Genomic DNA, 20,292 nt, shown 5'->3' on the forward strand with positions numbered 1-20,292 from the left:
GAGTATGTTATTATTATCCTCACAACAAACACCCTGTGAGGTGGGTGAGGCTGAGAGAGCTCTGAGAGAGCTGTGACTGACCCAAGGTCTCCCAGCTGGCTTCAAGCAGAGGAGTGGGAAATCAAACCCGGTTCTCCAGATTAGAGTCTCGCCACTGTTAACCACTACACCGAACTGGTTTGCCGTTGCCTGCTTTTGTGTAGCAACTCTGGGCTTCTGTGATGGTCTCCCATCCAAGTACTCACCAGGGCCGACCCTGCTTAGCTTCCAAGTTCTGATGAGATCAGGCAGGATCTGGGAGACCCAAGTTCAAATTTCCACTCTGCCGTGAAAACTTCCTGGTTGACTTTGGGTCCGTCACTGTCACCCTAATGTCCTTCGCAAGGCTGTTTGGAGGATAAAATGTAGGAGAAGAGAAAGATGCTGTAAGCAGCTTTGGAAAGAAAAGTGGGATATCATTATTGAAAAAAATAAATAAATACAGAGGTGAAGCTAGTAAATGAACGGCAACCCCAGCTGTTCTGACAACTGTTCAGGCTTCCTTCCATAATAATTGGTAATACATTACACATTATGTATTAATAATAAGAGTACATTCTGTGCTTATCCCCCAATGCTTGCATTGTGAACATATCCTAAGATTTTTCCAATGCTTTGATTTCCAGAGGAAAAAATGGTGGGGCTTTCTCTGGTGGATCCTGAAAAAGATTAGAAAGAGCTCTACTCTGTTTTCATAAATGATCAGTCAAGGAGCAGGAGTCTTACTCCCCTTGAAGAGGGAAATGAGCCTGTATTCCTGCCTCTTCTTCAAATCAAGGGTGGGGCTGTGGCAGCTGCCCTGCATGCGCAAGGTCTCAGGTTCAATCCCCAGCATTTCCTGCTAAAAGAGTCAGGTAGTAGAAGATGGGAAAGGCCTCCACCAGAGACTCTGGAGAGATGCAACTAGTCAGAATAGCTAACACTGACCTTGATAAACTAGTGGTTTCAGTCGGTATATGGCAGCTTCATGTGAACTCCTGTTAGTAAGCTATTTTCGTCCTAAGATATAAAAGGCAAATGGTGGGGCCGATGACTCACTTTTTATCCTGATGCACAGGAGCACCAGGATAAAAATTGAGTTATCAGCAACATGGGCCGTTCCTACATGGCTTACGTTCCCTCGGAACGACCCGGAACATCGCGCAAAAAACGCAGAAGATCGTGTTTTCTCGCGTGTTTTGCGCAACGTTGCGCAAATCTCACGTGAGAAAACGCAATCTTCCGTGGTTTTTGCGCGATGTTCCAGGTCGTTCCGAGGGAAGGTAAGCCGTGTGGAAATGGCCATGGCCTCCGGTAGCTGTGGCAGCTGTGGGAAGGCCTGGCGAGGCGCCATATCCCTCCGGCGCCGCACTGCAGCCTTCCAGAGGTCCCAAGGCGGCCGTGGAGGTGGCAGGGAGGCCCAGTAAGGTGCAACCCTCCCAACTGTTCGCTAGAGCCCGTTGCATTTTTTCATGCAATGGGCTTTGTTGCAATTTTTTAATATTTTAAGTGTTGGTTGGAATGTAAGGAGGTATTACCTATGTTTTTTAAAGCCCTGCTGTTATCCTTGTTCTTCTTCCTTGCTGGGTCTTGCCTGATGGACTCTGAATGCTGCTCCAGTGCAGATGGTGGGGGGAGAAGACCCTTGTTCGTAGTTCACAGTCTTGGGCTGCGTGGGATTTGCAAAGGATTTGGACTCAGAGGGGTGAAGTCTTTGTGGGCACTGGAGAGCTGGCTTACGCAGAGTTTTCTGAATGGAAGGGGGACCTTAGGGAATGGAAAAGTCTCCTGTCAAGTGTGCTGGAACCCAAGCCAAGATCAAATCTATAGCCAGTGACCACTGCTGGGAATACCAGCCCAAAAGAGAAACTAGTTGGCAGTAAGAGAAGGACTCGGTGGAGTAAGCAGCAGGAAGGCTTCCAGGCCAGAGTGTCTTTGCGTCTCCGAGGTCACGCGGAATGCCGGCAGAAGAGCGAGAGGCATTAGACTGAGGATCTTGCTAGGGGAGCTGGAAGATTGGTGCCGAAAGCAAGGCACTGGACTATAGCTGGCTGAGAGCCAAGCTACAAGTGACTTTTTTCACGCGTAGAACACTTGATCGTTTTCGCAAGTTTTCCTGGGAACTGAAGTCCCAGTGTCCTTCCCCTCTCTGTTAGAATCGCTGCCTGAAGAGCCAGAGAAAGCCGGCGGCAGCAGCAGCTTTTGCAAATCGTTCCTCCAGCCACAAGCCTGCTCTCAACGATAGTTTGGGGGCGGGCAGCTGCTACTTTCTCCCTGGGCGTCCTTCTTCCGGGGAGCTGCTCTGGAGAAAGCCGCCGTGTCAGTGAAGCCCCAGCCGCAGTGACAGCGGAAGAATCTGCTCCTGCTCTAACATGCCCTTCCTGTGCTCCTGAGCTCCTGGAGAAAAGCTGCGGCTGGATACAGAGTTGGGGGAGGGGAAACACCTGCCCCCTCCCCTGTGGATGAGAGTATTTCTCCATGAGATCTCTGTCCACACTTTAGTGTTCGATAGTGCAGTGAAACGTATCTTGTAACGTATCTTGTAATTGCAGACCTAAGGCAAGGTTGGAGCTGCAAAGTTGCTCAGTCCAAACAGGAGTTGGGAACATTTCTCAAAGCCAAGATATTTCTCAATGTCAAGATATTTACATGTGGCATAAGATAGAAAGTAAGTGCCGGAGCAACGCCCTAGTTGCCTGCTTGCTCCAGTACTGATGAATGACCTGCATGAAGGAGGTTGCACATCCTCTTCTCTACTGGAACGCACAATTTTAAAACTCAAGGGATTAAAAATAGCATGTTGCTGTAATGCTATGTATGGAGTGCATACCGTTTGTGAGAAGTACAATACAATGTTGTATTTTTGCTCTGTGAATGCCCTAGCTATTGGTTATATTATACTCGCTTGCAGTGTGTAATTTGCCTTGGATCTTAGTGAGAAAGGCAGACTGTAAATAAACAACAGTAAGTATGTGTAAGTAAAGAAATGCGTTTGGGATATGCTTGAATCGGTTATGCAGTAACTGATGTTAAGCAGGAGAAAGGGCCTGATCACAGCAACAGAAGAGAGAGAATGATGGTCGAGGCATTTGGAAAGGGTGGTTGTGGTCCATGGTAGAGCATCATCATCTTTGAACGCAGAAAGTCCCAGGTTCAGGCCTTGGCATCTGCAGCTGAAAGGATCAGGTGGCAGGTGATATGAAAAACCTCCACCTGAGACCCTGGAGAGCAGTTGCCATCAGAGTAGACAGTAGGGAGTCTGACAGTCTGACTCAGTATAAGGCGGCTTAATGAGTTTATTGAGTGAAGATGGGACAGGTAGCAAAAGGTGTCAAATGGTGGAGAGGTGGGGGGGGGGTTGTGGTTCTCTGCTGAATGATCAAGGGTTTTAGCAAGAAAGGAGATGCAGAGGAGTTAGCCGTGTTAGTCTGTAGTAGCAAAATCAAAAAGAGTCCAGTAGCACCTTTAAGACTAACCAACTTTATTGTAGCATAAGTCTTAAAGGTGCTACTGGACTCTTTGAGCAAGAAAGGAAAATACCACGTTTTGGAAACGCAGAGGTATTTGGTGTGTGTGTTATGTGCTGTCAAGTCATCTCCGACCTGTGGCGACCCTGTGAATGAAAAACCTACAAAATGTGCTATCATTAACATACTCGCTCAGATCCTGCAAACTGGAGGGCGTGGTTTCTTTTCTTGAGTCAAGCCATCTCATTTTGGGTCTTCTTCTTTTCCTACTGCCTTCCACTTTTCCCAGCATTATTGACTTTTCCAAAGAATCTTGTCTTCTCATGATGCGACCAAAGTACAATAGCCTCAATTTTGTCATTTTAGCTTCTAAGGAGAATTCAGGCTTGCTTTGATCTACTACCCACTCAGGGCTTTTTTTCTGGGAAAAGAGGTGGTGGAACTCAGTCTGTCTGTCTGGAGATCAGGGGGCGGGGCCACCAGCCATGTGACCATTTTCAAGAGGTGCCGGAACTCCGTTCCCCCGCGTTCCCCCTGAAAAAAAGCCCTGTACCCACTTATTTGTCTTTTTGGCCATCCATGGTATCCGCAAAACTCTCCTCCAGCACCACATTTCAAATGAATCAATTTTCTTCCTGTCAGCTTTCTTCACGGTCCACCTTTCACATCCATACATCGTAATGGGGAATGCTATTTTTTGGATTGTCTTGATCTTGGTTCCCAGAGAGGCATCTTTAAGGATCTTTTCTGGTTCCCTCACAGTTGCTCTTCCAAGTCTCAATCTTTTTATAATTTCTTCATTGCAGTCTCCCTTTTGGTTGAAGAGGTATTTCATATTGGATTGGATTTCAATTAGGTATTGGTGGGGATTGTAACATGAAATAAATTAGACCACAGCCCCAAAGAAATGATAAGCAATCTTGCATTTTGCATGCCTGTCCAATGACAGAGGTAACTGCGCCTCTATTTTTGGCTACCGTCTTCTATTTGGGTCAGTAGCAAGACATAACATGACGAAATGTCGCGGAAGGAAGCCAAAGACCCTTGCTGGGTCTGTGATTATCAGAAGGCTAGCTGGTGGCTGTAGATTCCTTGCTTACTGGACCATTTTACTTTTTTGAATGAGATTTCTCCTCAGGCTTTGCGGAGGCTGGTATGCCCATTAATAGGTCAAGGCGGGGTGGGGGGGATACCAGTGGACATGCTCCCCTTTGTGCGCTTGGGCTTCATAACCGCCCATATTTTGGCACATGTCCCTTAGTGCACAAAGGCGTCTTTGACAAATCGTGTGTCAAATCGCCACCCTCCTTTGATCTGCATGGAAGAGCTGGAGCACGCGAGGCCATTGCTCTTTGAATAGGTTCCGTGTGGGCCTTCGCTGGAGGGAATGATGCCTTTCGTGGCTGAGGAGGTGTTGCATATGTGAACGCCAGGAGCGGCTGCAGATGTGCCTGAATCCGATCACTTAGTTCAGTCTTCTTGTTCCGGCTGGCAGCTATCTCTGAGGTTTTAAGTAGAAAACGATCTTTGCCTAAAGTGGTGCCCCTGGGTAATTTTAGGCTGGACTCGATGATTCTTGTGGGTTGCCTCACCTTCCTCATTGATACTGGCTGTTCTGGGGACTACAGTTCCTAGGATGCACTGGGGTGTGTGTGGGGGGGGGGAGAAAGTTGAGGAATAAAGAAGAAGGTAGACTGAGAGTCTCTCTACATGAGACATCTGACATCTGAAGAACACGTGTCGGGAGATGCAGTGGTAGCCGGGAAGGGTAGTTTAAAAAGACAGAGTCGGCAGCAGGGCAAAGGCTTTGCTATACACTGGAGCTGTGTGAAGGGCTGTGAAATGCTAGAAGGGAAACTTCAGCCCATCGTAACCTCTCCAGGTCCAAGCCCAGCTCTGGAGGGCAACTCCAGCCCTATTTCCATTCCTCGCCTCCCTATCGTTGCGATCCCACACAGTTTTAGACTGGAGAGGTGAAACTGACAGAGCCTTTGGGGAGGCAAAGATGAAATTAATCTCTCTGAGGAGAGATCTCCGCCAGCTCTGTCTTTTAAAACTACGCTTCCCGGCTAACATTGCATCTCCCTACAGTTGATGAACACAGGCCAAGGCATCTCGTGCAGAGAGACTTTCCCATCTCTGACTGCATTTGACTCCCTCTTCCCACTGAGCCAGAGTGGCTGGTGCCCTCAACTTTTGCTCCAAAATCTGACCCTGATGGTACCACTGTTTCCCTACCAAAGTCACCTGAGATTCAGTTCACAGGAGACACTGGTGTTTGAATCTGCATGTAAAATGTTTCCTCTACCATTTAAAATTTAGTTAGCACCTCCCAGGTGACACAGGGCTGTCTCCTTGGCCCTCTTATAAATATTGCCACCCCATTTAGACCCACATTTGGGCCCTTGTGTAGCCCAAACAGAATGAATCCAGTAGATACTATGGGACCATCTCTCCCCATATATTCCCTGGAGGACACTCCAATCAGGGGACAAACAGCTGTTGGTGGTCCCTGGCCCCAAGGAGGCCCGCCTAGCCTCGACTAGAGCCGGGGCCTTTTTGGTCCTGGCTCCCACCTGGTGGAAAACTCTGTCTGCTGAGATCAGGGCCTGGCAGGACCTACTATCCTTCCACTGGGCCTGCAAGACAGAGTTGTTCTGCCAGGTACATGGCTGAGACTGGGCCTCCGCCAGCCTGAAAAAAGGGGTGTTTAAAATTCTAACCCTCCCTGTGAAGGCTGTCCACCATCCTGTTTTTAAATTTGTATGAATAGAAATATGCTGCTGTTTTAATGGAGATGAAATTTTTATTGTGTTTTAATAGATTGTTACCCGCCCTGAGCCCACCTACAGGGAGGGCAGAATAGAAATTTGAAATAAACAAATACTGAGAAGGCACCAACATCGAAGCAGCATCCTAAATGCTAAGGAAGACCCACCTGGGCCCTGCCAGCTCTTGAGATTCCGTTAGCCACTGCCCTTGTTCTCAAACATTTCCCCATTGTTGGCAGGGCTAGAAGCTTGTTTACAAAAAGTAAACAAAGTTTGGGTGCCCTGGGAGATTAAAATTCAGTGCCAATATTTAACTCTTTTGAAAAATGCACACTGCCCACTCAGGATTCCCAGTAGATCTTGGGACCATGCTGGTAGGGGCAGAATTTAGGAAGGAAGCTCAGCAATTATGTGATGTCTCTGTAGGACTTGTGTTTCTCCTAGGCTCTATGGTATACCACAGAGTCTGTCCTCCAAAGCTGCCATTTCCTCCAGAGGATCTGATCTAGAAGCCAGTTGTAATTCCAGGAGATTTCCAGGGCCCACCTTGAAGCAGGTAGTCCTAATTCCTACAAGCTAGGACTGCAGTTTTCTGAGCATAGAGACTGGGGATCCTCACATAATCTTACATTTATCATTTATCTTTTCATTGTAGAAGTCGTTCCAGGGTGAGTTTTTATGAAGATATTTCTGCTGTCAATGCATCTGGCAAAGCCCATCTCCGTGGTTTGTTTAAGTGATCGCTTAGAGAAGAGGGCAGCATTTTTGGCCTGCTCCAGCCATTTCAGTGGAGTGCTGTTCCTTTCATTGGCATAATAGGGCTTTTCCTATTTGCTGGAATACACACAGAATGAGCTGCTGATGAGGACAAAGCCCTTTATTGTGTGGAAGAGAAAGTTTACTCTGATAGTTAGCTGTGAGGTGCCCCCTCTGGGCAAGGCCAGTCCCTTTCCAGGTTTTGTTCTCTGGAGCAATCACTTTCCCTCTGGTGTTTTAACCAGAAGTAATTCCATTCCCACATCAATCAGTTTTTCCAGGATCAGGAAATGTAGCTGACTGCTACAGTCGATAATGGTTAAGGCTGGAGCCTAAAAGGACAGGCACTGATTCTTTGGTGAGCTTTGTGCTGCTGTGGTCTTTGTGTCTCCTCCAGGCTGGTTGCTTTTTGGATTCTGGGGTAACAAGTGAGGCAAGAAGAGGTTTGCTTTCCTAGCAGGGAATGCAAAACCACTTGGAGGTCTGACTCTCAAAAGCTTACACTCTGAAAATCTTATTGGTCTCTAAGGTGCCACTGGACTCAAATCCTGCTGTTCTACTGTGGACCAACACGTCTACCCACCTAACCCACTTGGGGTTTGACTGCCAATACATTTATTAGCAATACACAGGAGAGGATTCAGCATTATACTGTTATACACGGGCAGAGATTAAAAAGTGCTGCCAGTGGAGAGCAAAATTCTGATCAGGAAGTTGTCCCAGCCGCAATGGGGGTGGGGAAGAACATTGGCTCTGTCGTTTGGCTTCCCAGCTGGTAGCTCTGTGAAAAAGGGGGGAGGGTTGTCCTCTCTGCCACTTGCAGGCCTCTGGATCTCAGGTCTGGGCATCACAACAGCCCCTTTACATAGGCATAGCCGTTTCTAGGTCTGTTCTGGACTCGCTCTCAAGTGTGTGTCCAGTGAACACTGGCCTGGCTTCAGGCAGGCCCTGTAGAAAGGGTGCATCACTGGGGTGATCTGGAATAGGTGGGTGATCCTGCTGCTGCTGCTGCTGTTAATTTTGTATGCCACAGCAGGATCTGGGTGGTGCAATGCATACGCCGGCCAATCAGCAGTCGGGCAGAGAAGAGGAAAGAGGGCTGCTCAATAAGTTACGCTCAGCAGAGAACAGCCTACCGGTGATCTCCAGCCCAAAGGAAGTCCGGCTGTCCTCAGTCAGAGAGCCAAGGCCTTTTCTGCCCTGGTGGAACTCTCTGGTGAATAACATTGTGCAAGACATGATGCGGTTCTGCAGGGCTTGCAAAGCAGAGACACTCCGCCAGGTTTTTGGTTGAGGACAGCGACGGATACAATCCTACTGGCTTTTCCTCCTCCTCCCTTTCTTTCCTGCCCCTTTTTTGTTGTGGGGCAGTGATAAACTTTGGAATTTGAAGTATTATCGCCAGTCTAAGAATGTTTTAACCATAAATCATTTAAATTGTTTATTATTTATGAATGTTTTTATCATTATGTTGTTCGCCGCCCTGAGCCATATGTATTCAGGGGAAGGGCAGTCTATAAATTGAAATTATAAATAAATAATAAATAAGTGATGGGCCTCCCAGGTTAGAAGGGGTTCTGGTCTCCTCCAGTCCGTGAGCATACTGCTGGTTAGGGTTGACCTCCAATGCGGGTCAACCCTTCTTGGATATTTGGGGGATGGAGTGTGCTTTGGGGAGAGAAGAAACCTCAGTGGGGTATAATGCCATAGAGTCCACCCTCCAAAGCAGCCATTTTCTCCAGGGGAATTGATCTCTGTGGCCTGGAGATCAGTTGTAATTCCAGGAGATCTCCAGACACCACCTGGAGGTTGGGAACCCTACGAGTGCTGGCTAGTCCCCCTACCTTGAACCACTCAAGCTGCCAACAGACCTGGCTGGGGCCTGCATTAGCCCAGCTCCAGCCAGGGCCTCGGCATATGTCTACTGGATTAAGCCAAGGCCTGCCTAGGCCAGAGGAAACTCTCCTGCTTCCAGGGCCGGCGCGCCCATAGAGGCCAGGTAGGCAGTGGCCTCAGGCGCGACGGCCCTCGAGAGGCGCCGGAGGGGGTGTTGGGGGTGGAGGCGCATGCCATGGAGCTGGCGTGGCTGGCCCGCAGCTGCTGCAGTCAGCCAGCACCGTGCCGCTGCCACACGCCCCCAGCCGGGCGCAGCAGCCACGAGCAGACTCCGCCTGCCACCCCAGCCATCCGCCGGCGAATGCTCTGGCTTGTACTGCACGATGATGTCATCGCGCAGCATGGGAGGGGGGTTGCCACAGGCGCCAGAGACCCTGGCGCCGGCAGTGCCTGCTTCCACTGGGGATGGCAAGGTGCCCCCCTGCAGACACCCAGACCACAGGCCTGGGGGTAGGTTGATCCCTCAAAGCTGCCTCCAGCACCCTGAAGGAACATTTCTTCCAAGACGAACTTCCTTCATCAAAGATATTTGTTTTCTGCTCCTGTTGCCTCTTGCCTTGGTAGGGAAGTGGTACCTGCCCATTCTCAAATATTTTATTAGCAATTTTTCAAATAAGCAGCTGTGCCAAGAAAGCCTTGGCAAGAATTTACCCTCTCAGCGCTGGATGGCACAGCAAGGAGAGGGACATAACCAGGGGTCATTTTGTAGAAAAAGAGCAGGAGGAACTCATTAGCATCATTCATTAGCATACCTCATTAGCATTTGCCACACCCCTTGACATCGCCGAAGTGGTTCACTAGCATACCTGATGTGCATATGCCACGCCCCCTGACATCACCTATCCTGGCTGTTTTGGACCCAATCCTGGCCATTCAGGGCCAAAATTGGGCCCAAAATGGCAAAAAGGGGCCAAAAATGGCCCGAAGGGGCCCTAAATGGTCAGGATCGGGCCGCTGCTGAGCAGGAGAGTGATCCACCACTTGTCAGAGGCCCGATCTGGGCCATTTTGGCCCCAATCCAGGCTGAAACGAGCTCAAAATGGCCGAGAGTCAGGTGGGCAGGGCCACCTGACGTGTGACCTCTTTGGGGAACTGCCGGAACTGTGTTCCTGTGCGTTCCCCCTCGAAATGAGCCCTGGACATAACTTCTATTTAGCTAGTCCGGCTTCTTTGTTTTCACTCCACACTTCCTCCAAGAAGCTGAGGGTAGAATACATGGTTCTCTCCCCTCCTCCGTGTTATTCTCAGAGCGATCCTGTGAAGTAGGTTAAATCGAATAAGAGTGTGTGACGAGCCCAGTCACCCAAGTGAATTATGTGGGAAGTGATCATTTGAACCTGGGTCTCCCAAGTCTAGCACACTAACCATTACCTCACAACCGCTACCTACATACCTGAGTTCAGCAATTTCTTTAGTTCCTTTCCCCGCCATTGGCCCTCAGTGGGTTAATGGTTTCTGTTTTTCTTGCACTGATGTTTCTTCAGGGTTGGGAAGGTTCAGGGGCAGCCTTTTATGAAGTCACTTTCTTGGCAATGAGAGTATTGTGGACTGACTTGTTTATTTACACATATATATGCTGGGGGGGTGGCACCCAGAGGGGCAGGGCTAGCTTTTAAAACAGCGCCAATCCCTCCCTTGCCCAAAGCAAGCAAGAAAGCATTGGAAACCTGCCCTCCCCTCCCCACCAGCTTTCTGCATAAAGCAGAATTGATTCTGGAGATATGCTGGCAGCTCTTCTGCCAGCAAACCCTACTTAATTTTAGCAACTTGCTTTTGGGAGCTGTGTCATGTTGGGGCAATTGATACAGATCGTCTTTTGTCTTCCATGAATGGGAAGAGAGCCCCTTGTGATTTTTGCACTTTACAGAAGAGACTCTGTGCCCTTGCACGAGTTTGCAGTTCTGATAGTATTCTGTAAGACGATCGCTTGTGAGAGTCTTTAGCCCTGTTCACAAGTTACAGTGAACATATGTACAGCTGATGTGCATTGCACACTTATTTTTCTTTACAATAATAATAATAATGTGTTGAGTAATTCTCATGTTATGTTTAACAATGTACTGCGGAACATGTGATTGAAACCCCACATTTATCCAGGTACTGCTCCCTAGTTTTATTTCTAAATGTTAACTTTTTCTTACAAACCGCCTCATCATCCCCCCCCCCCAGAGGTCCAGCACCGCAACCATTCCGACCTCATCAAGTACCTCCAGGCACATACACTAGAGATACCAGTCCCTCGCCTAACCTGTCTCCCAGAGATGTTGAGAGAATAAAAAGAACGAAATCATCTATGCCAACCTGAGCTCTTTGAAGTGAAGGCGGGATTAATATGTGGCAGGAGTATGAGTGTTTGCACTCATGTATCTGTGCGCATACACACACACACACACACACAGAGGGGGGGGGCATTGCCACTTGCTCTGCGCCTGATTCCGGCAGGTTGAAGGGGAAGTGGGCATTGCCACCTTCTCTGCTCCTGATTCAGACTGGGTGAAGGGGGATGGGCATTGCCACCTGTTCTGCTCCTGATCCAGGCCAGGAGAAGGGGAGGTGGACATCCTGCTCTGCGCCTGATCCTGGCTGGGTGAAGGGGGGCAGGCATTGTCACCTGCTTCACACCTGATTCCGGCCAGGTGGAGGTGGGGGCAGGCATTGCTACCTACTTCGTTCCTAATCCCAGCTGGGTTAAGGGGGGCTGGCATTGCCACCTAACTCCACTCCTGATCCCAGCTGGGTGAAGGGGGTGGCCATTGCCACCTGCTCCTGCCTGTTCCCAGCCTGGGCTTCCTGCTGTGGCGCACTCTCAGAGACAAACTACAAGTGACGCCTTACACAGGTTGGACACTTGTCAGCTTCCCTCAAGTTTTGATGGGAAATGTAGGCGCCATGATTTTACAGCTTGGCTCTCCATTACAGCTGCAAGACCAGGATGCCTACATTTCCCATCAAAACTTGAGGGAAGCTGACTAGTGTCCAACCTGTGTAAGTCGTCACTTGTAGTTTGGCTCTTAGAGGGATAGGCTGCCTCTTCTCAGCTTCCTTCCATGGCAGTGCCCTCTGGAGGCGCACCAGGGTAGGAAGTGAGTTGTCTGGAACACGGTTAGTCTTTCATATAGTCAGATTCCCGACAATATTGAAAGAATGGTTTTGTGCTGCCATCAAATAGATGGTATCTTTTTATAGAATGCATGCTGTAGCTTCTATCTCTTAAAAGCTTGATTTGAATTTCATCTTGATCTCATGTGATTTCCCCCTCTGCCTTTACCTCTGTTTATAGAAAAACCCACTAAATACTTGAGAGTCTCTCTACATGAGCTACCTGGGCACGTGCTCGTCAAGTGCTGGGAGACATAATGTTAGCTGGAAAGCGTAGTTTTAGAGGACAGAGCTGATGGAGATAACTACAGAGGGGACAGATTCTCTCACAGTCCTCTGCCGTCCCTGGCGTGCTGGACTGTCTCCCCTTCTGGAATCTTTGCCTGCCAAGGCTCGTTTAATTCACAGTTTTAAGCAGTGAGCGATCTCTGTCAGCTCTGGCATTAAAACTACACTTCCCAGCTAACATTGCATCTCCCATTATGTGAAGAATACGTGTCAGAAGTCTTGTGTAGAGAGACTTTTGAGTCAGGCAGACTAGGCAATCATGCTATCACAGCGTGAAAACTAGCAGAAACTAGCCAAAAACCTGTTCAAATTATATGCTACCACTTGGATATTATCAAGGAACAACAGTAGTTAGCTGTTCTGGGCTACATAATATATCTTCCTACACACACCATTGATGTACTGTGCCATCCTAAGCAGAGTTACACCCTTCTAAGTCCATTGAAGACAGTGGGCTTAGCTGAGGTGTAACTTGAGATATGGTTTAGATGTAGGGTTGCCAGGCCCCCTTGATCTCCCAGCGGGCTCTTACCATTTTGGACCCCTGTGGAGCATGGCAGCATTCCTGCGCTCCACAGGGGCCCACAACGGGCCCAATCCGCGCCAAAGTGGACCTGATCCGTGCCAAAACGGGCGCAGATTGGGCCCGTTTTGGTGCTGATTGGGCCCGTTGTGGGCCCCTGCGGAGTGCAGGAACGCTCCTGCGCTCCACAGGGGCCCCGATCCAGGCCAAAACAGGCCTGATCCTGGGGCTGCTAGGTGCTGGGGTGTGCAGCACCGCAGGGGGGCGCGCATGGAAGGTGCACGCCCCCCCACTGGCCAAGTAAGTGGGGGTGAGAGGGTGCATGCTGGGGGTCTGGCAGCCCTATTTAGATGGTGGGATTTTTTTGTTGTGTTTGAAAAAGTGATAAAATTAATTTTAATTTTTTTTTAAACCCTCTGCTTAAGATTGCACTGAGTTCATGGGATAAAACAATTGATTTTTAAAATTCCTTTATGAGGCTTTTTGATACTCCGCAATTGATCACATCATTCCTCTCATTTAATGTCATACAACTGACCTTATATCCCCCTTCTCATACATCCCCTCATTTCTTTTCAAGCTCTTTCACGTCGCTGTCAAAATAAGCGACGCAAATGCGTGCGTGACTGCAAGATGTATTCAGAATTTGGATTCGGGATGGGGCTGGGAGACAGGCACAGAACGAAGGTGACGGAGTTGTGTGGTATGGGAGATCTTGCTCCTCAGCAAGAAATTGATGCTGCTGCTTCTCAGCCCCTCCTGGCTTGCTCTTTCAGAAGGAAAGAGAACGGCTAGTTTTTCTCCACAGAGAATGGCTTGTTTTTCTCCACAGCCATTTTAAAGCGATGTCAGTGCACGCACAGCTTGATGCTGCTGTAGGCCCTTCCCCGGGGGAGGAAAGAACGGTTTAACTGCCTCTCCCAGGCAGGCAGGTTTTGTGTTCTTCTTGCCTCAGACCTTTTTCCCTGACAGTCTTGGGGAGGGAGGTGGCAGTGGGAAGGCCCTGCCCTCGGTCGCCTCCCTTCCTCTGGCAGCTGGAGGCCCAGCAAAGCCTCCTAGGCCGAGGCTAGCATTGCGGCCTGGACAACTCGAGCCAAGAGGTGAGAAGAACAGACTGGCCCAGCTCCCACTGTCAGGCCCAGGTTTCTTCCTCTCTCTCCGTGTTTGAGGCTCTCTCCCTGCCCGGTGATGTTTGTCGGCTTCACTTTCTCCGGTGGCAAAGACTCCTCCTCAACCTTCGCCCAGCCTTGCCCCGCAAGACCTATCCCTCCCCATCACTGTCCTAAAAGTTCTGGCTGCTTGGTTAGAGTGACAGGCTCGAATCTCGGAGATGCAGGTTCAAATCCCCACTCTACCATGGAAGCTGTCTGAGTGACTTCGGGCCTCTCACCTTAGCCAACTTCACAGGGTTGTTGTGTGGATAAAATGGAGGAGGATTATGTCGTCGCTTTGGGTCTCAAAGGTGGGGCACAAATGAAGTAAATAAACACTATTTTTTAAAAGGGTGTCATCAGTGCAGAGGGGCCCAACCGAAGGGGAAATAATGCATAGGCCTTGTTTTCTCCACCCATGTGCCTGTTGCTGGCTGCTGGGCAAAAGGGTTCTACCCAAATAGGGGAAAATATCAGTGAATGCCTCTCGCTTCCCCAAGCAGCAGGAAATTCCAGGAGGAGGGTTTCCTGGATGTAGATAAGGTTTAGGGTATCTTTGTAATGTTAATATCATCACTGTTGGCTGAAAAAGTATATTTATTTTCAAAAATATATATGTACAGTTGGAGGCAAACAGTAGATTCTGCCCCCCCCACCTCCCAGGAAGACCTACAGAAAGAAAGACCCAGCAGCACCCTGGCTTTCATCTTTCTGAATCTCTCTGGCCCTTTCTGATGAATCAGAGCCAAGCTACAAGTAATGCCTGACACAGGTTGGACACTTGTCAGCTTCCCTCAAGTTTTGGTGGGAAATGTAGCCATCCTGGTCCTGCAGCTGTAATGGAGAGCCAAGCTGTAAAACCAGGGCGCCAACATTTCCCATCAAAACTTGAGGGAAGCTGACAAGTGTCCAACTTGTGTCAGGCGTCACTTGTAGCTTGGCTCTCAGTTGAAGCAGAAAGGTTCACTTCCCCCACCACCACACCAATTGCATTTCAACCTGCCTGTCCTTTACAATAAATGTGTGATTCTGGCCTCTTCCCAAATGAAAAGTTTATTTCTTCATGTGCCCCCTCCCCCTTCAACTGGCACCTTCTCCAACCTCTGGGTCCTTAATGAGGGGAATTATTTGGAGGCCTTCTCCCAACAATTAGCTCCCTTTTAGGAAAATTCTAGACTACAGCCATTAACATTGCAGTCCTAAGCAGAGAGGTTCAGTCAGTGGTTAAGGAGAAAGTGACTGTGTTTAGTGTGCGCTGCTAAAAACATTAAAAATTTTCTGATTTTTTGTCAAATTGCAAATGCCGATCTAGGCCAAACCCACTCAAAGCAGTACTTACATAGCAAACTGTTCTGTAAATGTATCTCCTTGGCTGGTAAAATACCTGTCTCACCACTTTGCTAAATTATGTCTAATATTCACTAAGCCGCAGTTCCCTAACCTCTTTGAGCCTGCAAGCACCGCGATGTGGTGGGTGCAACTGCAAAATGGCTGTCACGTGAGGTGAAGCCAGCCACAAAATGGCAGTAAAGAAGGCAGAGCCACACAGAGAGGCAGTCCCAAGTGCAAGGAAGAAGCAGGGTAATTAAAAAATACTTGCTTGCATACTTGGACTCAGAACTTCCCCTTCACAGAACCAGGGATAATTGTGCTGGATTTTTGTATGGAGAGAGGGCTTCTGTTGTGTGTTAGTAATGACCTGAAGGCCTTCATAGTTTTGGAGACTTTGTCTACGGAAGCTACAGATTTATGGTTCATTGGTTGTCTTGTATGATTCTGAGTGATCAGTTTTTATGCATGTCTGTTGTACATTAAGCATCATGCATTAATAGGGTTGCCAGCCTCCAGGTAGTGTCTGGAGATCTCCCGGAATTACAACTGGTCTCCCGGCCACAGAGATTAGTTCACTGGAAGAAAATGGCTACTTTGGGAGGTGGACTCTATGGAATTATGCCATGCCAAGGTCCTTTCCCTCCCCAAACCCCACTTTCTCCAGGTTTCACCCCCCTCCCCAAGATCTCCAAGAATTTCCCAACTTGGAGCTGGCAACCCTGTGCATTAACCATGATCTTCAGGAAATATGCTCTTTGCAAGTATGTAATAATATTAAGAGAGAACAAGGAACAATCTTCTTTTTGGTAAGTTAGTTTAAAAGACAAAGGCCTGTCCACCTCACACCTTCCTCCTTTCCCCCTAACTACACTGTCATTGTCAAAGGAAACCCACATTTAGACTAACTCTCTCTGAATTCAGCAATATATATTATTGAGATGTTCACTTATCTGCTTATTTGACACTCTCTTGCAGTAGAATTTGCTTAGACAGCTTGTTGAGGGATATAATATTAGCATAAATCAGTTATGCAGCTTGGTTATTGCAGAGAGCATTTGAAATACTTCCTACAACACTTTATCCTGCATGGGATTAAAGATTTGGGACTCTGGTATTTAGATCAGGAGGGATAATAATAGGTAATTTGATGAACATATTATAGTTTCTAAGTGTAATCCAGAAAAACTTCAGCGCATTTAAATTGGTGGAACTTGCAATAGACTTTCTTGGATGGTTTCTTCTGTGTTCAGGTTAGACCCTTTGCTTCATAAAGAGGCTAGCAGTGCCATCCTCAACAGAGTTACACCCTTCTAAGGCAATTTATTTTATGGATTTAGAAGGGTGTGACTCCGTTTAGCACTGTAAAAGGTATGCTTTTGTACACAACTGTGTTTTGCATATAAGCCAATCATTGGTTGGCTGCCTTCCCATATTGCCTGACAAAGATTGTTGTGTAATTGTTTAAAAATTTTAATGATCCTTTCATCCTGGAAAGTACTAATTTTATCCCTTTCATATATGAGTCTTAGAGACAAGTGTAACTGTTGTAGTCTATATCTGCCCCCCTACCCACCCACCGGTCAGAGTCAGGACGACACCCACCAGGTGTGGGTATTCTATGCTACCACCAGATTTAGGGTTGCCCATCTCACAGTGGGGCATGGAGTTCTCCTGGAATTAAAACTGATCTCTAGACTACTGAGATCTGTTTCCCTGGAGAAAGTGGCAGCTAAAGAGGGTGGGTGGTACAGCACCACATCCCCACTGAGCTCCCATCCCTCTCTGACCTCTGACCTCTGCAGGCACTGCCCCCAAATCTCCAGGAATGTCCAAAGCTGGATTTGGGAACCCTAACCAGGTTATTCCTGGTGTTTAAATGGGCTGGCCAGTGTTCGCAAAACAACAGGAGGCTAGCAGCCTCCCCAAACCATTTTTCTTCCATGCCAAGGTTGACACTCTGGAATTTAACCCTTTTGGTATAAAAACCTCTTATTAGTGGCCCAGCTGGTACGCTTATTTCTGAGGTTGACTTGGACCTCTAGGGTTTTCTTGGCTCAGTTTCCTATGTCCAAAGTAGCCACAAATTCTGGTCACTTCAATGCTGGGCTTGTGATGAGACTTGCCACCTGTGAATTGGCCCTCTAATAAAAATCTGCTCTCCATGCCTTCAGCGTACTCTGCAAAGTGGGAGTTTGTTTGAATTTGATTGGGAGATGACAATTTAATGGTTGCCAGGCCTGTGTGTTTTGGCAACCAGCAGAACTCCTGAGGCTCCTGGATGCTGGCTTGAGTCTCCCAACAGCAAGGGTGCTGCCCTAGAGGAAGCTGTTGTATGATGGGATGCCCCATTTGAAAGTTCTTCTCTGGGACTGCTCCTGGGAGAGAATCCTGCTGCTTCCACGACAGACTGTGGAGTACCTCCCACATGGTAGAATGGCCTGACTTGGTGCTATAGGATTATGGGCAATGGAAGAACCAGCATCCTATGGCGTTGCGATTCTCTTCCTAGCTGCTCAGCCGTCCAGGATGTGAACATAAAGGAAGAGATTTTCCCAAAATCCTGATCTCCAGCTGAAGTTTCAGTTCTAGATCAAAGATGCAAATAAGAATTCTGCTTGTGTGGCAACACTACTTTTTTTTTTTTTGCATGGAAGTCGAAGCCACTCTCCCACATTTAGAATTTGGGCTCCTGCACATTAGTCCTGACTAAACTAAAGAAACATGTTTCATTTGGCCCAGTTTTTGAGACAGGCTTGCATCTGAGTAAGCTCTAGTTGCTGAAGTCTCACAGAAATAAGAATGGTGAAGCACATACAAATCAAATGTAAAAATGATTTAATTTTTATGTATGCTTTTTGATGATGCATTTGTGGATTTTTGGAGGGGAGGGAACTGGCGTAGTGTCCTCCCCAAGAGGTAGGAAAGATTTCTGGGCTAGAAGCAACTGTACCAAGAATGAAGGTGACGTTTCCACTTTAGTTAGCCAATTCCAGAGACAGGAATAGGGATGTGCACTTCGGGTTTCTGATTTGGGTAAAATACCCGAATCTGACCCAATCTGTAAAGATTCGGGATATCCGAATTGGGGCCCCGATTCGGTAATCCCAAATCAAAGCTTTCTGAAGCATTCGTAATGCTTCGGAAAGATTCGGGACTGAGCTTAAAGGGCCCCGCCACTGCTTACAAGCAGCGGCGGGGCCCTTTAAACATCAACCCACCCCCAGCCTCACTTACCTTGCAGTCGGCGGCAGTGGTGGCTCCGGCCCTCCCCGCTGCCCTGCGGGGCCGCAGAGTGGCGGCGGAGGCAGAGAAAGCCCTTCCTGCTATGGTGGTCATTTGAGGGGCAGGAAGGGCCGGAGGAGGTGGCTCCGGCCCTCCCTGCTGCCCTGTGGTGCCATGGAGTGGCGGTGGAGGTGGAGCCGGCTCCAGGCCGTCGCAGCTGACTTACCACCGCCAATGCCGCCCAGCTAATCACCCTCCCTGACAGCCAGGTAAGTGGGTGGGGTGTGGGGGTGGAGGGGTTGCCCTGGGGGTGGGTGGGAGGGGAGGTGGGGGGGAGTTGCTCCTTCTCACAAAGCGAGTAAAATACCATAATTCTGAAGCAGCTTGCCGCTTCGTAATTATGGTATTTCTGAATTCCCCCCCCCCCCTGCTTCAGGTAAACCCGAAGCGGGAAACCTGAATCTTTTTGGGATGCACACCCCTAGACAGGAAGTGATGGTTTTCTGCTTCTCAAAGGTTGAGAGAGGACAAAGACTTATGAACTACTACTCGCCCTGGTATCTGCCTGCCTAATGTTGTAAAAGATGCTGGACAATGTACCTGAAATTCAGAAATGCTGTGTAAATGGTTAGGATATGATTGAGTTTGACTTCTTTTTCATTTTTAAACAAGACCTTGTGTGAGTTGGCCCTTTCTCCCTCTCCAGTGCCAGGGGATTGCAGTTTGCTTCTTAGCATTCCCGACTTTGAGATCCCATTTGTGATCAGAGGTGATCCAGTCAAAAAGCAGCCGAGAGTGCATCCCCTCTTCAGCCACCTGATGTTGTGCACTAACCCCTCCATAGTTTAGAGGATTGTGGTTTGGGGTTTTTTGCAAGAGGGGGCACTTTGGAAGTGGGCAGCACTGTGAAGTTGGGCCAGGAGTTCCACAAGGTCTTCTATTGCGTGCTCTCTGTGTCTTTCTCCCTTACGCACACGCACGCACACACATACGCACACACACCCTCGTGTGCTACAATAATAATAGTTTAACAGCAGCCCCGCCTTGCTCAGTCAGGGAAAGGATTGTGCCGAGTAAGCTGTCTGCCGCCGCTCTGTCGAGACTCGGTGAGTGCTTCGCTCGCACGGTGCAGAGACAGGGCTTGCGAGGGGGTGGCGATTCAGGATAGCAAAGAAATGATCAAGGAGTCAGCGAATCTCTTCCTTTGCTTGATAGCAGCATCCCGAGCCCTGACAGGTACAGTTTCCAACCTGTTCCTGAACAGCTTCTTTCTTTCCCTCTCCCGGTAGGATTCCCAGTCCCTGGACGGCTGTATCCAGAGCACGCTGTCGGCACTTTACCCGCCCTTTGAGGTCACAGCAGCGACAGTGCTGTGTCAGGTCTTTGATGTGGTGGAGAAGACGTACAGAGGGGATGGCCTGCGCTACCTCATCGACTTCCTGATTCCGGCCAAGCACATTTTGCAGTGTGTCCAGCAGGATGCCTGTGTAAGTATCTTGGGACACCTGGTGCACTCCGGTGGATTCTGTTGGTGTTGCAAATCAGTGATGCTGGGGCCATGCGTGGAGGGACCTGGGGCTGAGGGCAGAAGGGTCACGCTACCAAGAATGTAGTGGCAGCAAGATGTCGTTTCACCCCCACATCATAGAAGTTTTTTTGCTGTCCCTACGGCAATAAGGAATGATCTCTATTTCTCATCTTAAGTAGCTGCCAGTGGAAATGTTGTCTTTCCAAATCTCCTACTGTACCAGATGGATAAATGTTTATCA

General features: G+C 48.6%; 1 protein-coding gene across 1 annotated transcript in view; it reads left to right on the forward strand.

The window, feature by feature from the left end:
- Nucleotides 1–20,292, forward strand: part of PLEKHG4 (pleckstrin homology and RhoGEF domain containing G4) — a 97,552-nt gene that overhangs the window by 18,578 nt on the left and 58,682 nt on the right. Inside the window, exon 2 of the mRNA XM_055000447.1 lies at nucleotides 19,813–20,010. Coding sequence (XP_054856422.1) covers nucleotides 19,813–20,010 — 198 coding nt within the window. The remainder of the gene's footprint in view (nucleotides 1–19,812; nucleotides 20,011–20,292) is intronic.

Source organism: Eublepharis macularius, chromosome 16, assembly GCF_028583425.1.
Source record: "Eublepharis macularius isolate TG4126 chromosome 16, MPM_Emac_v1.0, whole genome shotgun sequence".
Lineage (NCBI taxonomy): Eukaryota > Metazoa > Chordata > Lepidosauria > Squamata > Eublepharidae > Eublepharis > Eublepharis macularius.